The sequence below is a fragment of the Montipora foliosa genome, chromosome 1 (assembly GCF_036669935.1).
Source record: "Montipora foliosa isolate CH-2021 chromosome 1, ASM3666993v2, whole genome shotgun sequence".
NCBI lineage: Eukaryota > Metazoa > Cnidaria > Anthozoa > Scleractinia > Acroporidae > Montipora > Montipora foliosa.
The window spans coordinates 63,973,357-63,985,968 of NC_090869.1; the positions used below are offsets into that span (position 1 = coordinate 63,973,357).

General features: G+C 39.6%; 1 protein-coding gene across 1 annotated transcript; it reads left to right on the forward strand.

Annotated features, from left to right (window-relative positions):
* The first annotated feature begins 5,534 nt into the window (after positions 1-5,534).
* Positions 5,535-12,262, forward strand: LOC137972434 (adenosine receptor A3-like). Its single transcript, XM_068819146.1, has 2 exons — positions 5,535-5,687; positions 11,174-12,262. The coding sequence occupies exons 1-2, from the start codon at positions 5,535-5,537 to the stop codon at positions 12,260-12,262; spliced, it is 1,242 nt and encodes a 413-aa protein (XP_068675247.1).
* Positions 12,263-12,612: the final 350 nt, after the last annotated feature.

Below are 12,612 nucleotides of genomic sequence, written 5' to 3' on the forward strand. Positions count from 1 at the left end.
AGAAAAGTTTGTCTTCCAAATCGGCACCCTTAATCCTCACGGTATTAACGAACGCTTTTCATTTAACTAACGTATTCCTATTTTTCACGTTGCCATGTTACCACCAATAGCGTAGCTCCTACTCTACTATCATACGAGACCAGCCCACCTTGGGAAGCGAGGGAATCAAGGGCAACCCTAAAACCTGGAATCCGGAATCCGGAATCACAGGTCATTGTTTTACCAATACAGAGAGTAAAAACTATCCTAAACATTCATAAAAGCTACCCTTAGGCCTAAAAACGTTTGTTTAGCCCTAAGGTTAGCTTTTATGAATGTTTAGGATAGTTTTTACTCTGTGTATTGGTAAAACAATGACCTGTGATTCCGGATTCCGGATTCCGGGTTTTAGGGTTGCCCGGGAATCAACATGTCAGTTAAAGTTAAGTAATTTTAAAGCTGGAAGTTTCTTTCGGAGAAGTGGTGTTGCAAAAAAACGTTCTAAAAACGTGTTTACTAAGGAGCTTAAGAAACGAACACTTCGACGGCAACAACGACTCTACAAAACAACAATATCATTGGTTAAAGAAGGAAAAATTATCGTGCTGCACGTGCAGTACGCATTTTAGCACGTGTTTTTGCGGCACTCTTCATAACGACGCCGTGAAATCACCAAATTTGATGTTTTAGCGACACCGTGAGAGTACAGACCTTACAATATATATATTTTTAATCTGAAACGCGGCGCTCGTACCAAATATTTTAAGCAAGGGTACTTCGCCCACACTATAAGACGTGAACGAGATGGAACAAATGCGAAAGGTAAAAGACAGTGGAAAGTTATATTTTGAGGTGGTATTTTCGTCGAAGTCACCGTCGTAAATCTCAAAGTCCCTATTTTCCTCTCAAGCGGACAGAAAGCTTCGAAAGCTTCGAGACGAGTGCCATATCTACTCTGGGCTTGAAGTTGAAACATGAAAAACTTCTACAGGCAAAACCAATGTTTATAATTCAGATTAAAGTTTTATACTAAGTCATGAACTTCTTCATATAAAAAATCGAAAAAATGTGTGTCGGTCGTACGACTTCAAACAGAGGAGAAGAGAAAAAAACGCGATGGCCCGGGAGGATTATAATCAAATGCTGTAATGGAAACGGAAGGCAGCTGTCGTTTTTGGAGTGCACCTTGCAGGGCTTACGAAATTATGTGCAATAACAACAAAGTTATCCTCACGGGACACACAAAGACTTCTAATGATTCTTAGAAGCATGGATTCTTTGTGGAAAATTCTGAGCCCTTTGAACATTGAGAATGCCAGAAAAAAGTGCGTTTGCTGTCAACTGGAGCACTTTTGCGCGTGCGGGGTATCTGCGAATTTATCTTCTTTGCTAACTCCTTTGTGAATCCAATATTGTACAAAATCAGGATGCCTGGGTTCAGAAAAGAACTTCGTTCAATCGTGTCACTTTCTGTACCATTTAGATGGAGGGTTTGCCAGGATAAGATAACAGGTCCGTCAAATTGTAAACCAGTGAGACAGGACCTGTTTTACAGGGAAGTAGCATTTCAGACAATTACGTTATTAACTTAAAAGATCTTGATTCTGGGAGAACTAGAAATGCAATTTTTCGCATCCTTCGGTGGTCATGAGTGTGAGGATGTTGTAATCGATGTGAAATGCGTCTCAGGTCACTCGTGTGGTTAAACGGATCTTGTTGCGAAGGCATTAGGCGGAATATCCTGTCATCAACGGCTGTACTTATGTCCAAATATGCACCTAATGTAGGTGCATGTAGAACAGTTATTTATTAGGGACCTTATAGAGCTAGTTTCAATCGAGTGTCGTATAACCAAAACCAAAGTAATCACTTTGGCCAATCAGAAAGGACGGAGGCAATCTTGTAAACCAATCAACAAAGCTGAAAATAATTAGACGTATTTCCTAGCTATCTCGGTTACAGAAACTAGTCTGCCAGAAACCTATAAATTTTGAAGCAAAAATGAAATGGCAAGTTAAAAGAATGAACTACCTTGAGTATCCAAGGAAATTATTCCATGGTTGTCGAGTTTTTGCCACAAATAATCCCGACTGTTTGTTTCGTCTTGTGGTTTTTTGTGAGTACTGGGGACGCGTGACTGACTCCGAAGACATTTGAATTTTAAGCGTATGCTCAATACGAAATGTCGAGGTGGCTGGCAGTCTTCCTTCCTCCTCCCGACTTATCTAGGAAGATTGAAGGAGACTCTGCTCGCAGGGTAGTTGCAATCGAGTCACGTACACAAACAGCTTGCTCATTTTGGTCAATACCAGGAACGTTTGACCCCGACACAAAAGCCTTATGCGATCTCATTTTAGCCATAGGTTGTTTGATATAAGATCAAGATTTCCGGGACAACTTCCGAGAATATTAAAGAGAAAAAATTCAAACAGAAAAGGGAACAAATTTAATGTAGCTCACTTAGTAGAAACAATGACCTCAGCAAATGAAATTCGAATTCACGTTGATCCTTACTTCATTCGGATATATCTGCAGGTTGCCATCGTCACTTCACGGTCCAACTGCTCAGTTATCCACTGGTGTTTTCACAGGCTCCTCAAACTTGGTCTGAGGGAAAGCCAACGTATCCCACAAAAATATAACGATTTGTATAGGAACCCTGATAAAAGGCTTAACAGGGATCAAACAATCACTCCTTGTTTCTAGTCGTGTAAATTTAAATTGGCAACGAGAAACTTCTGTGAGTGAATTTGGGTGAAATGAGTATAAAGTAGGCTTACTTGATCTGAAACGTGAATAAATTAATAATAATAATAATAATAATAATAACAATAATAATAATAATAATAATAATAATGAGAAAAAAACACCTTTATTTTATATAGCGATAATTCGAAGGTTAAAAACTGCTTTACAATGACAATGAATTAAAAACTAGATAATAGAATTGTGTACATAAGAATAAAAGTAAATATTTACAAAGAATGTTTTTATAAAAAGGGGCATAGTCAAATGATTTTTATAAAACCTAGTATCTAACGACAACATCTTTAACCAAAAAATAAATAAAATAAAATACAATTCATTTCGATTAAAAGTGAAACCAAGAATATTACAAAGATCCTAAAATACTAATAGCGTTTAAGCGGCAATCATCAATGAAATCCCCTTGTGGGATTTTGTGGAAGGGTGTCCTGGAACCTCTTACGCATGTGTGTACCGACCTTAAAATCTCAAAAGAAAGCAATGTTCTAATCCAACTAATTGTAGTGTGATACGGTTCCTCATTCTTTTCTGAGAGCTTCTCGGCTAAGCGCTTGAGAAAGCAGTTGCAGTCGACTCCCATTCCGCCGTTGGTTCCAAAGACTAGGGGAGTAAAAGATCCCATTTCAACGTCCAGTACCCTCTGTCGGTACTTCCGCTTTTTCTCCTCCTCCTGCTCCTTAAAGATTGTGGATGTTGTTTTTTCCTGGTTACACTTGGAGTTAACATGCGTTACTCTGACATTAAAAAATGCTGTAACTCCACGAGACCAAAAGCCCCCTGCCTTGAAATCCAGTCTTGCCTCCGGGCTTGTTACGGCGCTTCTAAGATTGAATCGCTCATTATCAAGAGGTTGTAGTTGTGGTTCGACTTCAACGTTACTGCAAACCTTACCAACAAGTGAGGTGAGTAGGTTGCGAACACCATCGTGTCTCTGCGCCACCAACCCTCCCTTTTTGCATGACAGAGCATGGCAGACGGTGTACTTCTGACCACAAGCACAATTGCTTGGTAAGTCGGACAGAGGCATGTTATACCTTAAACGCAGAGAGTCTCTGAATTCTTGTTTATTCAGCGCTAAACCTTGATCGACAAGAGGCACTACGGTAAGCCATGAACTCGCACCCTTGTCTCTCAATTGGTTAACTGACCGCAGCAGATCCAAGGGTAGAGTGGAATCAATACTTTCCATTCTCGATTTCACCGACACAGTTTTCAAGGCTTGATGTTGTCTTTTTAACTCCTCTATGGAATTCTCGCCTGCCACTATGAACATACTCTGAGTGGTAATGGAATCTACGTGCGATGCTGTTATTGACGTGGAAGCAGCAAACTGCTGTGGAGCTTCAAACCGTAAATCAGGTATGCCTAGCCCTCCTTTAGCTGGTGACAGGGTGACGAGCTGACGCAGATCACTAGGGAGGGGCTCCGTTTGACCGAATAATGTTGGTAGAAGTAAGTCGTCGATCGCCTCTTGGATTGGGTCAACGTAATCTTGAAACGACTCTATTGTGCGCATGAAATAGGTAAACTTGGATTTATAACCCCTCGTGAAAACAATGCAGGCTGCATGAGGCTGGCTCCTTGCTATCTGAGATAGTGCTTCGAGTTCTCCTTTCCATCTAAGGACCTTTTCCCGGCAATATTGATCTTTGAACTCTTGAGATCCAATGACAGCCCCCAAGTGGCGCTGACCCTGAGATGTAATATTGACCTTATCTCCAAACATCCTCTTTGCCTCATCTACAAGTACGTCCGACTTGACAATCAGCCAGCTCTTTGATCCATTCACAAGATAACCATACTTCTTTCCTTCCTGACTCAGGTGATTGTACCAGTCATGCAACTGCACAATTTGTCCAGCCCCTGCCGAGTCGTCGGCTAGCCATACTTGTTTAACCCCTGGTGTGCTTGTCCTTAAGCTCTGGATCATGATTGATGTATTAACCGAGTACCAGGGCATGGCCAAGGGATCCCCCTGCGTCGTACCCTCCTGTGAAAATATCTGACCTCCACCGCAAATAAAAAGCTTTGAAGGGCTTCTGTAGGTGTTTATAATATAAAGTGACATCTCCTTGCAGGTTATCTGGATGTTATGTAAGGCAGCGGATCTGTTCATTTGGTTAAAGGCGTTGCTTGCATCTATCAATAAAGTACCATCTGTTCCTTCCTCTACAAACACTTGACTCATAGCGTGTATCGCGGCCTCTGAGCCTGTGCTGTGACCTGCGCAAACCTGAACGGGACCCGCTGCCTCTTTAATTTCTTCCTTCAAAAAACCAGCAATAGTTTTTCCAACTATTCGCCTCAGGACCTCACCAACGCCAATAGGTCAGATTCCAGGGTTTTTGTCCAGGGGGATGAGTCTGCAAGAGGTATAGCCTTCCAGCAGAGATGGATGGTAAGCGATCTTTAACAGATTTCTTGTAAAAACGGCTATCTCCTCTCTCAAAACCTAATAATAATAATAATAATAATAATAATAATAATAATAATAATAATAATAATGGTCTGAATGGTACGGCAACAATCTTGAGAACGATCCTTGAATCCTGAGGTTACTAGTTGTGACTTGACTTCAAGGAAAATTCCAGCAAAGCATAGTTGGTGTTACTCTGAAATTCCAGCCGTCTCCTCCTTAGGGTTAGGGAGGAGAAGGCTGGAATCTCAGACTAAGTTGCTGTGAACGTACAATAATAATAATAATAATAATAATATGAAATGAAATGAAGAACCCATTGGGAACTCGGAAAAATCCGAGCCCGAGATGAGATTCGAACTTACGACCCTCCATGATCTTGTCGGATCATTTGCTGAGCTACTGGAGAGCTACTGGAGAGCTACTGGAGAGCTACTGGAGAGCTACTGGAGAGCTACTGGAGAGCTACTGGAGAGCTACTGGAGAGCTACTGGAGAGCTACTGGAGAGCTACTGGAGACTCAGCGGTGAGTAAGGGTAAAATGTGGGTCTTTGACTCGAGCTGCATCACGCAGAGTCAAATATCGACTGACAGCATAGTTCATAACTGCATCGCGCAGTCACCTTACAGCATATCTTGGATGCGGCCAACCAATCACCCAAGTGAGCGATTGTGAGAATGATGTAAACATATGAAATGACAGAAAAAATAATTCACAAAGGAGATTTGAAAATGATCAAGATGGGATGACTGAGGTGGAAATTTTTTTACCAACATCATTTCTACAGAAGTAAAACGACGATGGCAGGTCCAAAGGTAAGGTGGTTTCCAGTCCAGACTCAACATGTTACTTAAACTAGGGAAGGCAGCGCCTAAAGCCAAAAAACGCCTCATGATCCACTTTTAAACAACTCCAGCAGGGATTTGAAGTGTAGTGTTTTTCAAAAACACATAATTATAAGTAGGAAAAGGATTGTTTTCAATATCAATTTTACAAACGCGTTTTGGCAGAAAATTTCTTCAGGTTGTATGTCGCAGTCGAGAAGATGCTTATTTCAGTGGATCTCTTGTATATTAATTTAACCCTCATGTGAATAAATAAAGGGACAAAAATTGATGAAGGAATGCAGATTGCAACGATAGGCTTGAATTTACGACGGTTTAAATTAGTTAAAGTGAAACGTCGGTGTACAGGATGTGTAGACTGCGTTTTTAATGTCGGGCATGCATGAGGTGATAGGTTGAGTCAACATTTTGCTCAGCATCGATTATTGAGCATTTCGTGTCTCAGGTTGTGACGAGTGTTTCAAGTCACACAGCATAATCAGCTCAGTGGCACTACCTGGTTCTCAGCGTTATATGTATAGCTCCAGGCGTAGCTGAAAAGACAGTTTTTCTAACTGTAATCATATCGTAATCTTTTTGTATCTCCTGATACTCATTAGTGAAATATGCCTGATAATGGACGAATCCTTTCAAGTCATCTATCTTGGAAACTGGGGAAAATTGTTTGTGCACAAGATGTGTAGAGTGCGTCTTTAATGTCGGGCATGAGTTAATAGGTTGAGACAAGTGTTTCAAGTCACACAGCATAATCAGCTCAGTGACACTACCTGGTCGTCAGCGTTATATGCATAGCCTCAGGCGTAGCTGAAAAGACAGTTTTTCCAACTGTAATCATATCGTAATTTTTTTATAACTCCTGAAACTCATTAATGGAATACACCTGATAATGGATAGACGAAGCCTTTCAAGTCGCCTCTCTAGGAAACTCCGGAAAATTGTTTCTTGTTTATTTGCTGTATTTTTTCTCTATCTTTAGTCAAGACTTGAATCTTTACTCGAGCAGTACAAGATACTGACGGAAAATTTAGCTCCGATGCTAATATCAAGGACCTGAATTTTCAGTGTAACAGCCTGTAGGCGAAAACTCTCGGTGTTACGGTCAGTAAGTGAGTGAGTCAAGAAGTGTATCCATATCTTTTTTTTTTCCTGTGAATTCATGATTACTTCCTGAAGCTGAAAAGACAGTTTTTCCCACTGTAATCATATCGTAACCTTTTTATAACTCCCGATACTCATTAATGCAATACACCTGGTAATCATGGATGGACGAAGCCTTTCTTGGAAACTGGAGAAAATTGTTTGTGCACAGGATGTGTGGAGTGCGTCTTTAATGTCGGGCATGAGTTAATAGGTTGAGTCAGCATTTTTCTGCATTGCTTGCATCGATTATTGAGAATTTCGTGTCTCAGGTTGAGACAAGTGTTTCAAATCACACAGCATAATCAGCTGGCGCTACCTGGTTGTCAGCGTTATGAAGTATAGCCTCAGGCGTAGCTAAACTGAAAGACAGTTTCTTTAACTGTGGTCATATCGTAACCTTTTAATTTATAACGCCTGATACTCATTAATTAAATATACCTGATAATGGATGAAGCCTTTCAAGACGTCTATCTTGGAAAATGGGTAAAATTGTTTGTGCACAGGATGTGTACGTCTGTGTATGTGGACGTCTTTAATGTCATGCAGGCATGAGTTAAAAGGCTGAGCTAGCATTTTTCTGCATTCTTGTATCGATTATTGAGCATTTCCAGTCTCAGGTTTTTTTAATCTTTTTATAACTCCTGATTCTCATTAATTAAATATACCTGATAATGGACGAAGCCTTTCAAGTCGTCTTGGAAACTAGGGAGAATTGTTTCTGCACAGGATGTGTACGTCTGTGTATATGGACGTCTTTAATGTCAGGCATTAGTTAAAAGCTGAGCCAGCATTTTTCTGCGTTCTTTGCATCGATTATTGAGCATTTCGTGTCTCAGGTTGAAACAATTGTTTTAAATCACACAGCATAATCAGCTGGCTCTACCTGGGTAGCTAAACCGAAAGCCAGTTTTTGCAACTGTGGTATATCGTAACCTTTTTATAACTCCTGATTATATACTTATTAATTAAATATACCTGATATAATGGTGGGTAGCCTTTCAAGTCGTCTATCTTGCTCCTTGTTTATTCGCTATATTGTTACTCTATCTTTAGTCAAGAATTGAGTCTTTACTCGAGCAATACAAGATACTAAAGGAAAATTTAGCTCCGATGTTGTTACCTTCGACGCTTCGGTAAGTGAGAATGGTGTGTTGGAAGTGTATCAATTTTTTTATTCTGTGAATTGCTTCTTGCAATGGTTTATCAGTAAACTTAATCGATTTGTATTCATAAGAGTACATAGCTCTGACAAGAGTTTTACTATGAACTCCTATTCTGCAACTCAGGATAAATATTTTAGTCAAGATACAGTTGTTTCCTTTCAAATGAAAAGAATTTCTGTGGAATATTTAGCTGCCATAGCATTTACGATAAAAGTTAAGTTTCATGAACGCATATAGCCTCGTCAAGTGTGTCATGTGAAGAGTTTGGAACGAGAATAATAGCAACGAAAGATCCAACGTGCTCTATATATCGTGCGCGATCATTCCTTTTCGATCGTTCGCGTTGCACGCTATTAGTGAATTATTTTCGTTAATCGGTGTGAACATTCAGGAACTACAGAAATATTTCTTGTGTGCTTTTACAGTGCACAGAATATAATAAAATGTAGTGTCATTTTTACCCATTAAAACACGTTTAATTTTTAGTACCCATTTTCATTGCTTAATAATTTAACTCTACAAATAGCCAACTTTAAGTATCTTCCTTGGTTGGCGAAAACGTTCTGCGCAAAAACATTTAGGTTTAATTTTTGATTAAAATCCATGTCATTAATTTCGACCCGAAGAGAAGCGTTTTTAGCGCTTTGCATAAAGCTAATTTTACTCCTAATGACATGTATTTTCATTAAAAATTAAAATTAAATGTTATTGCACAGAACTTTTTCGAAGATAGGAGAGCCTACTAGTCATGAACCTTGAGAATGTGTAGCACACTTCATGCATGGAATCGCCATTTTCGATTTAGTCTATTCTGATAATCTGACGAGTTTCAAACACGAAATTGCACAGACATCATTTGCAATCGATATAACGAAATCTTCGGGAGGTAAAAAAATGCGATAAATGCGTCTTTCTTTCTCTTAATCAAGAATTTTAGTGTTGCTAGTTTTCGTTTTCTAGATCTGTGTTTTTGAGCACCTTGCAAAGATGTTGAAGAGCCTGAATTTATGTTTATTACGTTTGAATTCGCAAATTGCAATTACGAGTACTGAACAAAAGATGAAACGCGAATGAGCAGAATAGAAGAGGTTCTATTAATCATTAGAGAACTAATCTATCCTGTGGGCCAGGTGGAATCTTGCTAATGGTCTACTACTTTTCCCATGGTTGAAAATCTCTTGGGAAATTAATTAAGTTTAGATTATCGCTCTTTTTATGCTGCAGCCCGCTATCTTTCCTATCTTTAATCGAGATCTTAGTGGTCATTCCGCACTTCTCGCTATTGGGAAACTGCAATTTTCCTTCTTTCAGTTAGATTTCAGCCAAAGCCCTCCAGTGGGGTTAAAGCTGACGAACGAAAATGTGTGCAATAGACCTTTTCACGGTTAGTTTTTCTTAATATTTGCATTACAATGGTACAGTAATCTAACGTGGACGAGAGGCAATTTCGAGTTAAAACTACAAATGAGAAAATGTAACCGTGAAAAGGGCTATTGAACAACTCTACTTCTTTGATATGAATCGCTTAATACAAGTTGCTTGTGGTATTCCAATTGAGGATAGAAGAATTTCGATTTTTTTCAAGCTGAGAGGTTGTATTGTCTTGTTAATCGACAGAAGCTCATACACCTTTGATGACAAAAGACATTTTCACCGTTTTTTTTTCTTTAATGCCATATAGGGCAAACACACCAAAAATGAATAAATGCATAGGATTTTGGCCGCCTTTTGACTAATTTGACTCTGGTAAAATTTCACTGATTTTGAAATTGTTTTTTGAATAAGAGCTTTGAATATTTCTCTGCAGGGCGTTCATACGAAGTATGTTTTTTGATATTGAGCACTTCTATACTAGAACCGTCAAATCAAAGCGGGATATTAGAAGATTCGAGTGAAGATTTACACAATGGTACCTTTTCATCCTGCCTGTATTAATGGCCTATTTTTTACTGGGTAAATGATTTAAACGAAATGTCACTATGCGTAGTCCTTACTATAAAATGAACTCTGCTTAAGAGTTCATTTCAGCTGTCATTTCTCACCGGTCTTATTCGTATTAAGGAACTGTGAGACACAAGGGAAGCAATTGTATCCGATGGACTTCTCTCGAGTGGTAAAATCGGTTTAAGGTCGTCAGAAAGTCCATAAATTTATCATGGCTTGTTGAATCGTTCCGGTTGCCGCTACACAGAAATGATTTTTGAGCATCAGTTTCTGATTCTGAACACGCGTACCCTTCTACGGTAAGTAATCTCTCAACTACTGCAAAAGAGATGAAGCAGATGATTATACTGAAATCATAAGTGCAAATTAAGAGTACGTTTTTGGACGTGTGAGACTAAGATGATGAAGATAATTTTGTCGTAGTGGTGACCGGTGGAATGAAAACAAGAGCTAAATATCACCCTCGATTGTTTTCGCCTTCGACTCGGTGAGCTGAGACAAAGACAATCCTTAAGTCGTTGCATGGCCTATTATCTTGTTGGCCAAATGTTCTGGTCTCTTTACGTTCTCATGCATATGGCAACGCCTAAGATCTCATTTGTAGGGTCTTACGACCTTTGGTTTCAGGCGCTTCACTGTAAACATCACAGAACAACTTCAAATGAAAATTATTTAAATTCCCACCAAAAAGTACGTCAAGAAGGGTCTTGCAATCCGTTCCAGTCCTAGGCTAATACTTGAAATCGAGTCATACCGATTCCTTGGCTATAATTAGAGGATGAAAGAAATATATACTTGAAAAGAAATTTCGTATCTCCGCGAAGCCATGTAATATCCTCTAATACAAATACATTTTTCTAAAACTTGATATTCTCAATTTTCGCTTTCAAGAATTTTAATTATCTTTCTTTCGTTTTAGATGGAAAAGCTAAATAATAACAACACAGCACCAACAAAAGCTAAGAGAAACGACTTTGCGGAAATAGGAAGCCACTTGGAAGGATACATTTGGTGCGCCTTATTTGTAGTAGAAGCCATAATCATCATAGCACTCAACATTTTGACAGTCATCGTTTTCATCAAGAAACGTTGTCTGCGCAGGCGCAGTACTTACTTGCTCATTAACCTGTCATTGGCTGACTTGTGTATCGGAGCGCTCGTTATACCAACTTCAATATTTCGTCGTGGAAATATTTTTGGTCTGTGGAAAATTGAAATGTCGGATGCAGTGCTCTTTTCCACATTTGGAATAGATACTTTATTCTTTGGATGCTCTCTTGCGTTTCTAGTTTCAATATCAATCGAAAGACTACACGCTATGCGAAATCCAATGCGACATCGTTTGGTGTCCAGTTCGTCTTACAGGATGTGGGTATTCAGCGTTTGGGTTGCGTCAGTGATCTACACCGCTCTAACAATTTCATTATTGTCTTTTGACGTACTTGGGCTACTAGTCTGGTTCATTGTAGCTGGGTGTGTCCTTGCATGTCTTCTAATACTAACCTTCTGCTATTTAGCCATATTTGTCACCGTACGACGCAGCAAGGACCCTGAACTCACTAATCGTCACGGTAGAACTGAACGAAAATTGACCGTGACACTCTTTATTGTCACGCTTGTCTCTTTATCTGTTTGGCTTCCTTACGTATTATTCACTTTCCTGGAAACTCCACTGTTGCGGTTGCTGTCAACTGGAGCGCTTTTGCGCGTGCGGGGTATCTGCGAATTCCTTTTCTTTGCTAACTCCTTTGTGAATCCAATATTGTACACAATCAGGATGCCTGGGTTCAGAAAAGAACTTCGTTCAATCGTGTCACTTTCTGTACCATTTAGATTGAAGGTTTGCAAGGAAAAAATCCGTCCATCAAAAAACAAAAAGTACATCGTAAACCAGATAGGACCTGTTTTACAGGGAAGTAGCATTTCAGACAGTTACGTTATTACCTTAAAAGATCTTGATTCTGGGAGAAGCAGAAATGCAATTTTTCCCGTCCTTCCGGTGTCATGAGTGTGAGGATGTTGTAATTGATGCGAGATGCGTCGCAGGTCACTCTAGTGGTTAAACGGCTCTTGTTGAGAAAGCATTCGGCCGAATTTCCTGTGATCGGCAGCTGCACTTAAGTCCAGATCGATATGGTCCTAATGTAGGTGCATGTAGAACAGTTATTTATAAGGGACAGTCTGTGACAAAATTCATTGGAAAAGTACATGACTATACAGATCTGAAGCTTTCGCAGCTCACTCTCCCCTCACAAAATTGTTTTAACGCGAGTCTCTGATCCCATTTGCCAAAACTACACTGTGGGAGGGCAAAGCATTGTAAAGTGTTTCAACAATTAACAATTTTGTCCGAGACTG